Consider the following 12,803-nt stretch of genomic DNA (forward strand, 5'->3'; position numbering starts at 1 on the left):
CATTCATATGACAGTGTGCAGACATTATGACATTTAACTGACTCGTATCTATAGCCTTCACTGCAAAGCTGTTGCTACAAAAAAAAAAAAAAGCAGCTTTAGTGAACTGGATTTTTTCAGTATAAGCACCATCCTAATTATGTCCAAACAACCTGAAGCTTTGTGTCAGCTTTACTGATTGGCAAAACAGCATGAAAGCTAGCAAGACTCCCAACTCTGATCTTCAGTTGGGCTGAATGCAGGGTTGGAACACAGCAAGCGGTACACACTCAGGTTTTTTTATACTGTGTGATGGCTGAGCCAGTATTGAGACTGCTTGCTTTTACCTTAATAGAGGTGTGCAACTGTGAGATAAACAGTTTATAAATAGACCTCTACATTGTTCATACCATGATTTTGTGCACGAAAACAAGAATGAGAAAAGAGTCCACAATAAACAAAAATGATAATGAAACACTAACAAGAACAAAGTCAAGGGAGACTCCTTAATTTTAGCATAAGAAAAAGCTGGAAAGATCAGACAATCATGTAATTTAGATTTTTTTTCTAAATGTACCTAAAGATGGAAAGAAAGTTCAATTTTAAAAAAAAAGTTTTATGTTTATTTCATAGTACATATAAACTTCATTTTTTAAAGTAATTACCACTTTAGAAACCCAGAAACAGTCTGCTCTATCAGGGGCTATATCAAAGTGTTTAAGGAATTTAAACAACTTCCCAAACATTATGCTAGAACAAGAGGTCTTTAAAACAGTGGTAACAAAACTAAGCAGTAGAAGCTATTACAGAAATGTAAAGCTGTCTTCTTTCTACAAGTATTTCTTTCCCAAACCTGTACAGAGTTCATCACTATCTTTAAACACTGAATGGTGTTATTACACATAGATACCACCACCCAAAATGATCAATATTTGTTCTGTGAGGTTTTTGCTGTGTTCAGGAAGATTGCCCAGATCTTGTTAAAACCTCTCACCTAGTAACCATCACAGCACTGCTCAATTGATATGCAGTATTTACATGAAACATTTAAACTTCCTTCTGAAGTTTCCCATGTGGAAGTATAGCATCGTGCCACACTGTAAACCATGTAAGCCTAAGAAAGGGATTTCAAAGTGCATATAGTGCAATTGTCAAAGCTACAGAAGGACAGAAGATAACCCTCTCAACAACTGAACCCTTCTTTCACCTGAAGTAGGCATTTTCTTCTCTAAGTTGACGCAATTCACGTTCCATTTTGGGGAAACGGGCCAATTCTACCTTCATGTTCTTGACAATTACAGCATCATGCTCCTGCTGGGAGAACTTCTGTTCCAGGTCCTGGAAAACAGATGACAAGAGGACAGCAATGATTAACTTGGAACCCTTAAGGACTACATCTCTGCTGTGCTTTTTAAACTTTAATCAATGACTTGATGAACAAAGTTAGAATGGACCTCAGTTGGTCACCTAATCCAATCCATAGCTCAAAGCAGGGATGACACACACTTGTTACAACTGTAACACCTTGGCTGGCCTCTCCTCTACACTTTTCTGTTAACTCTAAATTCCTAAGGAAAAAGTAATCCTAATAAAATCAATAAAATGCCCTTCTACTGACGAAGCTAAATCCCTGATTTTCTTGTCTTCTATCCCTCCATTAATTAAGCGTAAAGATGGGCACTTGGATGGCCTTGAAGTACTAGGAATTAAAAGAAACATAAATGCACATTTTATAATTATGGTAAAGATTTTTTTTTTGGATGGGGAGAAACAACATTTATTTAGAGCAGTAATGTAGTCTGACACCTTGTTTCCCCACCTTTCCTTCCCATGGTTCTGCCTACAGCAGGAAGTCTCCTCTTGCAATCACAAAAATCAGAAATGAGATTGTCTTTCAGTATAGCTTTGCTTTACAGCAACCACAGGCAATGCCATAATCAGCATCTGTTCAAAGCAGAGTAACTCTCTACATCTGCCTCTCCCAGGAAGATAAAAAGCAAGTGGCAAAGACACTCCCACCAACCTACATGCTAATTTGAAAGGACATAAAACATCTCTGCACTTATATGTAAGTCACTACATCTTTAAAAGCTTTGCAAGCAATTGCAATTTTTAAGAGAGCTAAGCCCAGCTCCAGAGGAAGGATTTTCTGGGAAGCAGAAACTAACCATAGCTGCTTAGGTTCATCCCCCATCATTATAAAAAAAAAAATGCTTTAGAATAATAATGCCCTGGTCTCAAGATCAAACAAACCATTCATCCAGACAGAATACTGCATAAGGATATGCTCTCTTCAGAGAAAGCATAAGTGTGCTGTTTTCTTGGTTTTTCTTCCCCAAAGAAATGATACAACAAAGGTGAAAAGTATCATATTTGGCTAAATCCAATCTCTACAATTAGCCCTATCTCAGTTCTTGCAGGCCACCAGATCAGATTCTTACATGACAAACTAACCTTTTATTTCTGCAATAGGCTTTTTTTTAAAAAAAAAAAAAAAAAAATTGTTTTGTTCTTACATTGAAGAAAATAAAAACTGAAGATTTATATAGGCCACAATTTCCTTACCTTAATTTTCTGTTCATATTCTGCCAGTAGGGACTGGCTTGCTTGCAATGTCTGGATTTGTTGATTAGCTTCTTGCCATTTTCTATGAGATGTAGACACAAGAGACAGTCAGCACCCAGGAATTATGTACCAGAAATAAGCCACATGCAGAAGTATCAGCTGCACAAACATTTCCAACCACCACTAACAAAGTATATGGCACTATTATGTAATATTATCTCACGCTGCTTCATACTCACACCATCTTCCTCTAATTCAGAGGAGAAAAGATACATTTTTACTGAAATGATGCATCTTGAAAAATATTTTTAAAATACTAATCAAGTCACCTTCATTCTGAAACCAACAAATATACACTCACAGTAAATAAGAAGTAAAAACAAGGAAAGCAAGGAAAAACACTCGTACCTTTCAAGTACCCCTCAACTGAGATTTATGGCTTGACATTTTTGTTCCGTTCAGTCTATAAAACTCAGATTAGCCTTTCCCACCCACCTGCCTTCTGTTAACTCTCCCGTATGAACATGAGACATAACTGAGACAGATTTTAAGCTTGAGTATTTTCCTCCTCAAGGTACTAATAAATTGCTCCTCAGAGCTAGTTTCAAGCAACAGTTATAACCTGCACATCCAGATCAAAGAACCCCTTTGAAGAGGGGAAATCAAACACTGTAGAAAGTTTTCTGAGTGACAACATCTGCACAAGGCTGAAGTTCCGTTTGCCTTTTTCTCCCTACAGTTATTCAGCCCCTGCTTACTTATGTTGAACATCCAGCTGTTCCATCAGCTCTTGCTTCTGAGAGTCTTGGCTTGTCATCTGCATCTCTTGATTCATTATATTCCTTTGTAGCTCAGATATTTTCCCTTTTAATATAGTGATTGTCTGCATCAGTGGAAAGAAAATAAACAGAAAGCCTATGAGTCTCCAAGCTGGAGATTATGAATGGTAATACACAGAAGTCACTACTCCAACTAAAGAGCACAAACTGGTTTTAGACACAATCCCAGATTCTTGCAAAACCTTCAGACCTTCAAGTTCACCTCAAAACAAAGGCAAGAAAAAAAAATTTAGTTGCTTTCATCTGTACCCAAATCATTATTCCCATTACCTAATAGGCAGGTGACCTCAAACTGGCATGAGAAATATCGAGCTTTAAAGCTAAAAGATGTCAATATACAACGATACACATTAAATCTAAAAATTATCCCACAAACATTCCAAACATTTTTTTCTGGGTTTCAAAATGGAAAATGTCTGGGTTTGCCTCGGCCAAATAACAGATTATTATGCTTTCCTTAGAAATCTAAAGCCAATGCCCTTTAAAATTTAATTCTAAACTCCAAAGAAAAAGTCAGGCAGAGATTTGTTTCAAATAGTCATTACTTAGCTCCCTTTAACAGAAAAAAAGTGAAAAAAACTCAAAACCTGACAAACACAAGGTTCTTTCTAGACAGAGAGACACGCAGGATTTATCTTCATACTGACAGATATGGAAATAAAAAATAGAAATAGAACTGCTTCACACATTTCTTACATGCATTTAGTTTCTCTCACATGCTGTCATTGTCTCTCTGTTTTTATCACTGATAACTGCTGTGCTAAACATTATCGATGGGATAAAGCACCTGAACATATTTCCTGTGACACCTAAGCAAGAGGAAGGCTTAAGGACTTAGTAGTTATTGATCCACAGCTGGTGTAGAAAAATCAAAACAGAAAGTTACAAACAAACCAGCTGAACTTAACTATAAGGACATCTGAAAAGGCTGAGGGTTGAAAAGATGGTCTGTTCACCCAAAATCCAAAAGAACTGAAATTATTATCCAAGCATTCATATTACAGTGAAACACGTGGGTATGTGTTTGGAAACACCCTGTGTGTGACTTTGGTCTCATCCACCCTGCAGTTCCTCCTACCTCCCTGAACACCTCCCATCTTACCATCTCCTCCATTGTTTCCTGTGTTCGTTGTTCAACGTCCTGTAACCTGGCTTCTAAACCCAGATGCAGCATCTTGCCCTACACTTTTTTTTTTTTTTAAACCAAAAAGGCCATTTTCAGTTCACAAGAACTGCAAAGTCACCTGAAGCTATGAACAGATTAGAAAACGACTCCGTTCTTACTTCATTAGCTTCAGCTAATTTGCTCTCCTTCTCTTGCAACTTCTTACTCATTGTCTCCATGCTCTTCTTATAGGATTTGTTCATCTCCATTTGCTCTTTCAGTTTATTTTCAGCTTCTGTTTCCCTTTCCTGATACTGCTTTATGCGTGTGAGCAGCTCCTGGTTACGGTCAGCCTCTCGCTTGCAAAGAAAAAAATATAAAAAGAGACATAAGAAGAAAGTAGCACAAAGGTGAAGCCCTTTCTGCTTCCCTTGTCTCTGCTCCTCATTACTGTGGTCACCATGGCACCATCATGAAGCAATGTTACTCAGACCATAGCTTTTAACACCTCCACTAGCAAGGTCAAAATCTTACCACCAGCAACTCCATGTCAAGGAATTACCCAGGGCAACAGAGATAGAAAATAGAAAGTGTTCTGCAGCCTTTTAGAGGCTTGAGTATCAGAACACAGACAGGGCCTCACAGACTCCACTGCACACTCTACGGCATATGAAAGATGAAAACATTTGGTAACCCAATTTAAAACTGACCCACACAGAGCAAGTTTATTTGAAGAATCTCAGAATTCAATGGTTGGGTTAATAGGACAAACTTCCCTCTGCAACTTCTGGAAACTGTATGAGGCTATTTAACAGAAAAGCAAACAGGTTTCAATGCACAGTATTACCAATTAATACAACCAGTATTTTTGCACTGACAACCTTTCATATAGCTTTTCAGTTTAGTCCTACCACAAATTGATTACCACTTATTTAAAAATGTGTAGTAAATTGCTTTCCTAATCAAAGCAAATCAAGACGCAGATTTACATAGTAAGCAAGGATTACACAAAGCGACGTGAGGTTCCTAAAACCAATATCCACATGACTCAAAAAACACAGCATTTGAGCAGGGTAATTACCACAGTACTGGATTAGTGCTGCTCCCTTTTTTGTACTAGTATTGCAAGGGTTTCAGTGACTGACTCAGCTCGATTCTGGTTTGAACTCTTCAGGGCTTAATCCTAAATCACCCGACTTCAGACAAGAACAAGAACTTTAGTCACTGACCTGCTATTTCACAGTTACACACTAAACCTGTCACCCAACACCCTTTTAAATTATTTTTAAAAAGGGAGTTTTGTGGGTTTTTTTGTTTTTTAAATAATAATTAATCAGCTGCATACAAGGCCTTTAAAATCCTACAGAACCCACCACTCTACTGCTTATTTCAGTGACAGAGTTAAGCAAATATAAAACTGGAAACAAAGAAGAGCTCAGGGATCAATGCAAGCTCTCTTGTGTGACAGTGCACGGTTGGCATTGCTGTCATTCCAGTTAATTACAGCCACACAATCTAAATGCTTGCAATTGTGCCAGCAGAGGTTTAAATTCATCTGGGAGAAAAATGCTTAAATACTTCTGGGAGGAACAAGTAACAAATCCCTTTTGTTACTGCTACCCACGACAACTTCAATGCTAAGTTAACAGAACCTAGTGATGAGATCATCAGACAGCTCAAGGATCAAACATGGTCTGACGTTCACACTGGCCTTGTCTACTTTAGCAAGTAGTGCAATGCACTGCAAAGTGGTCTGCAGAGCAAAGAAACGGTGCTAGGAACTTGACACCAACACCATTTTCTTTGCAGGAGCATTTACCACAGATTAGCTCAACTCTTGCTCTGTAGACTGGGTGTCCATTAGCAGCTGGGGTGCACTATGCTTGCTCCTGGACTGCATCTTTCACTTTAGTTTCCTCCAAAAAGAGCCTAGTATGCATACTGTGAGACACAGCACGGCAAACCAAAGCACAGCACGTGAGAACGGTCAGAAGCATTTCCCTGATCCAAACTGAAACACCAACACAGATGCACTACGTGTGTTCTGACTCAGGCCTGTGTCATCTGTCATCCTTACCTCATAGTTTCTGGCATTGGTATTAGCTGCTTTCTCCAGCTCAATGCGAGCTCGTTTGTGGCTAAGCTCCATCTGCATCTTCTCTCGTTCCACCTGCAGGAGTTGGGATTTGGAGTGGATCCGCCCAGCTTGTTCTTCCAACTGCCCAGTGCATATGTGAAAAGGGACAGTACGCACCATTAAGAGCACTGCGATAACGTTGTTATCTCCTACCCTATACTATTCAGCTGATAACTGCACATTGTTTTACAATTTACAAGGAAACTATCATCACATTTGTGGTCCTTGTCTTTTCACACTGTCGTGGTTTAACCCGACCAGCAGCTAAACACCACGCAGCCGTTCGCTCACCCTCCCCCCTCCCTCTCTGGGACGGGGGAGAGAAATGGAAAGTGAAGCCCGTGAGTTGAGATAAAGACAGTTTAATAAGACAGGAAAAAAAATAACAAAAATAATAATAACAATAATAATAATGATGATACAATGGGGATAATACGAAAGTAATAATAGTATGTACAAACAAGTGATGCACAATGCAATTGCTCACCACCCGCTGACCGATGCCCAGCCTAACCCCGAGCAGTCCGGCCCCCTCCCCCCGGCTAGCCACCCCTATATATTGTTTAGCATGACGTCAGATGGTATGGAATACCCCTTTGGCTAGTTTGGGTCACCTGTCCTGGGTCTGTCCCCTCCCAGCTCTTACTGCACCCCCCAGCCTGCCCGTTGGCAGGACAGAGCAAAGGCTGAGATGTCCTTGGCTTAGTATAAGCACTGCTCTGCAACAATTAAAGCATCGGGGTGTTATCAGCACTCTTCTCATTCTAAGCCAAAACACAGCATTCCACCAGCTACTAGGAAGAAAATTAATTCTGTGCTAACTGAAACCAGGACATCTATCCACCCCTTATTCCATACCATTTATGTCATGCTCAGGTTACCCTCTTTTCCATACATTCTAATTAGTCACCTATAGTAATCATGGTAGTGATAACATACAGTATAATATACTATTTAACATGGTGCAATTCAGTTCATGGGCTATTCTCACCCAGTATTAAATCTCCTTGAGGTACACACCGGACCTCTCCGTTCTTTTGCATCACCCACCAAGTATATCCAGGTCCCTGAGCGAAAACAATTCCACGAATAGGTTTGCCTTTTCCTGAGGCAGGAGTAGCCCAGACTGTTTTACCCAGCATATTTTTTACATGCACTACAGGAACTTTATCCCCATCTACAGTACGTAACAGGTTTGATTGGGCAGGTCCAGCTCGGTTGGTAGATCCCCTAGTATTGACTAACCAGGTGGCCTTTGCCAAATGCGTATCCCAGTTTTTGAACGTCCCAGCGCCCATTGCTTTCAAGGTAGTCTTTAACAGGCCATTGTATCGTTCAACTTTCCCGGAGGCTGGTGCATGATAGGGGATGTGATACACCCATTCAATACCATGTTCTTTGGCCCAAGTGTCTATAAGGTTGTTTCGGAAGTGAGTCCCATTATCTGATTCTATTCTTTCTGGGGTGCCATGTCGCCATAGGACTTGCTTTTCAAGGCCCAGGATGGTGTTCCGGGCGGTAGCATGAGGCACAGGATATGTTTCCAGCCATCCGGTGGTTGCTTCCACCATTGTAAGTACGTGGCGCTTGCCATTGCGAGTTTGAGGGAGTGTGATGTAATCAATCTGCCAGGCCTCTCCATATTTATATTTCAGCCATCGTCCTCCATACCAAAGAGGCTTTGACCGTTTGGCTTGCTTGATTGCAGCACATGTTTCACAGTCATGAATAACCTGTGCTATAGCGTCCATGGTCAAGTCCACCCCTCGATCACGAGCCCATCTGTATGTTGCATCTCTACCTTGATGGCCTGAGGTGTCATGGGCCCATCGGGCTATAAATAATTCACCTTTATGCTGCCAATCCAGGTCCACCTGAGCTACTTCAATCTTAGCAGCCTGATCCACCTGCTGGTTGTTTTGATGTTCTTCAGTAGCCCGATTCTTGGGCACATGAGCATCTACGTGGCGTACTTTCACAGCCAGGTTCTCTACCCGAGCAGCAATATCTTGCCACAATGCAGCAGCCCAGATAGGTTTGCCCCTACGCTGCCAGTTGTTTTGCTTCCATTGCTGTAACCATCCCCACAGGGCATTTGCTACCATCCATGAATCGGTGTAGAGATAGAGAACTGGCCATTTTTCTCGTTCAGCAATGTCTAAAGCCAGCTGAATGGCTTTCACTTCTGCAAACTGACTCGATTCACCTTCTCCCTCAGCAGCTTCTGCAACTCGTCGCGTAGGACTCCATACAGCAGCCTTCCATCTCCGATGCTTCCCCACAATACGACAGGACCCATCAGTGAACAGGGCATATTTCTTTTCATTCTCTGGCAACTGGTTGTACAGTGGGGCTTCTTCAGCACGACCCACCTCCTCCTCTGATGATATCCCAAAGTATTTGCCTTCTGGCCAGTCCATGATCACTTCCAATATTCCTGGGCGACTGGGGTTTCCTATTCGAGCCCGCTGAGTAATCAGTGCAACCCACTTGCTCCATGTAGCATCAGTTGCATGATGCGTAGAGGGGACCCTTCCCTTGAACATCCAGCCTAGTACCGGTAATCGGGGTGCTAGGAGGAGCTGCGCTTCAGTACCGACCACCTCCGAAGCAGATCGAACTCCTTCATATGCTGCCAATATCTCCTTTTCAGTTGGAGTATAGCGGGCCTCAGATCCTCTGTATCCCCGACTCCAAAACCCCAGAGGCCGACCTCGAGTTTCCCCAGGTTCTTTCTGCCAGAGGCTCCAGGTGGGGCCGTTCTCCCCGGCTGCAGTGTAGAGCACATTCTTTACATCTGGTCCTGTTCGAACTGGCCCAAGGGCTACTGCATGGACTATTTCCTGCTTGATTTGTTCAAAGGCTTGTCGTTGTTCAGGGCCCCATTCAAACTCATTCTTCTTGCGAGTTACTTGGTAGAGTGGGTTTACAATCAGACTGTAATTTGGGATGTGCATTCTCCAAAACCCCACAACACCTAGGAAAGTCTGTGTTTCTTTTTTGTTAGTTGGTGGAGACATAGCTGTTATTTTGTTGATCACATCCATTGGGATTTGACGACGTCCATCTTGCCATTTTATTCCTAAAAACTGGATCTCCCGTGCAGGTCCTTTGACTTTATTTTGTTTTATGGCAAAACCGGCTTTCAGAAGGATTTGGACTATTTTCTTCCCTTTCTCGAAAACTTCCTCTGCTGTGTCACCCCACACAATAATGTCATCGATGTACTGCAGGTGTTCAGGAGCTTCCCCCTGCTCTAGTGCAGACTGGATCAGCCCATGGCAAATGGTAGGGCTGTGTTTCCACCCCTGGGGCAGCCTATTCCAAGTATATTGGACTCCCCTCCAAGTGAAGGCAAATTGTGGTCTGCACTCTGCTGCTAGAGGGATGGAGAAAAATGCATTAGCGATATCAATTGTGGCGTACCACTTGGCTGCCTTCGATTCAAGTTCATACTGAAGTTCCAGCATGTCCGGCACTGCAGCACTCAGTGGTGGCGTGACTTCGTTCAAGCCGCGATAGTCCACTGTTAGTCTCCACTCGCCATTAGACTTTCGCACTGGCCATATGGGACTATTGAAAGGTGAATGAGTCTTGCTGATCACTCCTTGGCTCTCCAATTGACGAATTAGCTTATGGATGGGAATCAGGGAGTCTCGGTTGGTGCGATATTGCCGCCGGTGCACAGTTGTGGTAGCAATTGGCACTTGCTGTTCTTCGACCCTCAGCAACCCCACAACAGAGGGGTCCTCTGAGAGACCAGGCAAGGTAGATAATTGTTTAATGCCCTCTGTCTCTAAGGCAGCAATACCAAAAGCCCACCGGAACCCTTTTGGGTCCTTGCAGTATCCTCTTCTAAGATAGTCTATGCCAAGGATACATGGAGCATCCGGACCAGTCACAATGCGGTGCTTTTCCCACTCATTCCCAGTCAGACTCACTTCAGCCTCCAATACAGTCAACTGCTGAGATCCCCCTGTCACTCCACAAATATAGATGGGCTCTGGTCCTTTATAGCTCGATGGCATTATAGTACATTGTGCACCGGTGTCTACTAAAGCCTTATACTTCTGTGCGCGTGATGTGCCAGGCCATCGAATCCACACAGTCCAATAAACTCGATTGTCCCTTTCCTCCCCCTGGCTGGAGGCAGGGCCCCCCTAATCCTGGTCAGAATCTTCCTCGTTTCTGTGTTTGAAGGACTGTCTGCTGGAAGTTGGAGCAGCAAACTTTTCGGAGAATCCCTTTTTCCTGATTGTTTTCTTTTGCAACTCACGTACCCGTGCCTCTAGGGTCGCGGTAGATTTTCCATCCCACTTTCTCATGTCCTCTCCATGGTCTCGTAAGTAAAACCACAGGGTGGCACGGGGTGAGTACCCACCATATCGTCTTCCTTGTGTGGGTGAACGCCTACCCCTGACAGCTGAGACACTGCTTTGTACAGGTGCGAAGGAGAATAATCTCTCTTCAAGTTGGTGAACCTTTTCAGAAAGTTTCTCCCAAGTGTTCTCCTTTGGTCGGTGGGCACTGGTTGGTTCAGGTGGGGAGGACAATAGATTCTCTTCAAGTTGGTGAACCTTTTCAGAAAGTTTCTCCACAGCTGAGACGCAGGCCTGTAAGGAAGAGGAGAGACTTTCTTCGTACTGCCGGAGTTGTTTAGCCGCTTCACCCACTGTGGGTTCCTCATCCTCTTTCCAGGCCATTATTGCCAATGAGCTGGCATATGATGATGGTGCACTCCGTACAAACTTCCGCCACATGGGTCGTGTACACTTGACTTCATCTGGATCTGTGGATGTTTGATTGAGGTCTGGATCCTCATAAATCACTTCCCGTACGGCTAATTCCCTCAGGTACTGGATTCCCTTCTCCATAGTGGTCCACTTGCCTGGTAGACATAAAATATCTTCCTTGAAGGGATACCTTTCCCTCACAGCTGAGAGGAGACGCCTCCAGAGGCTGGTGGGTCGTGCTCCATCTGCAATTGCTTTGTCAATGCCGGCGTCTCGAGCAAGGGATCCCAGCCGCTTGGCTTCCCTGCCGTCTAATTCCACACAATTGGCTCCAGAGTCCCAGCACCGGAGCAGCCAGGTGACAAGCTGCTCACCTATACAGCGACCAAAATCTTTTCGCACATCTCGTAGCTCGCGCTCGTTTAGGCTTCGGGTAGTTACTGTTGCTCTTTCGGCATCCTCATCTTCCTCCTCCTGAATCCTTGACGGCCCAGCGTCGTCATCATCTTCGTCATCTCTATACTTAGTTTTGGCAGAAGCCTTACCTGGATTGGCAGAAGACTCTCTGCGTTCTAAACGACTTGAATTTCTGTACCATATTTTCACCTTCTCTACAGGGGCAGCTTGCACTGCTACTGCTCGTTTCTCTGACTTTGTTACAGGGTCTGCCACAGGGGTTGGAATGCCCTCTGCAGGGTCAACTTGCACTGCTACAGCTCGCTTCTCTGACACGGCCACAGGAGCCGGAGCGGCTACAGGAGCTGGAGCAGTTGCAGGAACCGGAGCTGTAGCGGCTACAGGAGCTGGAGCTGGAGCTGGAGCAGTTGCAGGAGCTGGGACTGGAGCAGCAGTAGGAGCTGGAGCTGGAGCGGCTTCAGGAGCTGGAGCTGGAGCGGCTTCAGAAGCTGGGACTGGAGCAGTTGCAGGAACTGGGACTGGAGTAGCGGCCGGAGCTGGAACTGGAGCGACTGCAGGAACTGGGACTGGAGCAGCTGCAGGAGCTGGAGCTGGAGCGGCTTCAGGAGCTGGAGCTGGAGCAGTTGCAGGAACTGGGACTGGAGTAGCGGCCGGAGCTGGAACTGGAGCGACTGCAGGAACTGGGACTGGAGCAGCTGCAGGAGCTGGGACTGGAGCGGCTGCAGGAGCTGGGACTGGAGCGGCTGCAGGAGCTGGGACTGGAGCGGCTGCAGAATCCACCGTAGGGGTCACAGTGGCCGTTGGATCTGTCACAGGGTTTGGAGTGGCCGCAGGGTCTGTCACTAAGTTGACAGCAGTATCAATGGCAGCTCGATAGGCATGAGCCAGGCCCCAGCACGTTACAATGATTTGTGTTACTTTGGAACTGCCAGAATCATTACACCTTTTTTTCAAGCATTCTGCCAGTTTTTGAGGATTTTGCCATTGTTCAGGGGTGAATTTCCAACACACTGGGGGTGCCAACTGCT

At 44.1% G+C, this 12,803-nt stretch overlaps 1 protein-coding gene across 1 annotated transcript in view; it reads right to left on the bottom strand.

Annotated features, from left to right (window-relative positions):
* Window positions 1-12,803, bottom strand: part of MAD1L1 (mitotic arrest deficient 1 like 1) — a 354,917-nt gene that overhangs the window by 338,875 nt on the left and 3,239 nt on the right. Inside the window, exons 3-7 of the mRNA XM_084296309.1 lie at window positions 6,566-6,706; window positions 4,668-4,847; window positions 3,303-3,427; window positions 2,545-2,626; window positions 1,187-1,317 (exon numbers count right to left, since the gene is read on the bottom strand). Of these exons, the coding sequence (XP_084152435.1) occupies window positions 1,187-1,317; window positions 2,545-2,626; window positions 3,303-3,427; window positions 4,668-4,847; window positions 6,566-6,706 (659 nt within the window). The remainder of the gene's footprint in view (window positions 1-1,186; window positions 1,318-2,544; window positions 2,627-3,302; window positions 3,428-4,667; window positions 4,848-6,565; window positions 6,707-12,803) is intronic.

The sequence above is a fragment of the Netta rufina genome (assembly GCF_964035555.1).
Source record: "Netta rufina genome assembly, chromosome: 15".
In the NCBI taxonomy this organism is placed as follows: domain Eukaryota; kingdom Metazoa; phylum Chordata; class Aves; order Anseriformes; family Anatidae; genus Netta; species Netta rufina.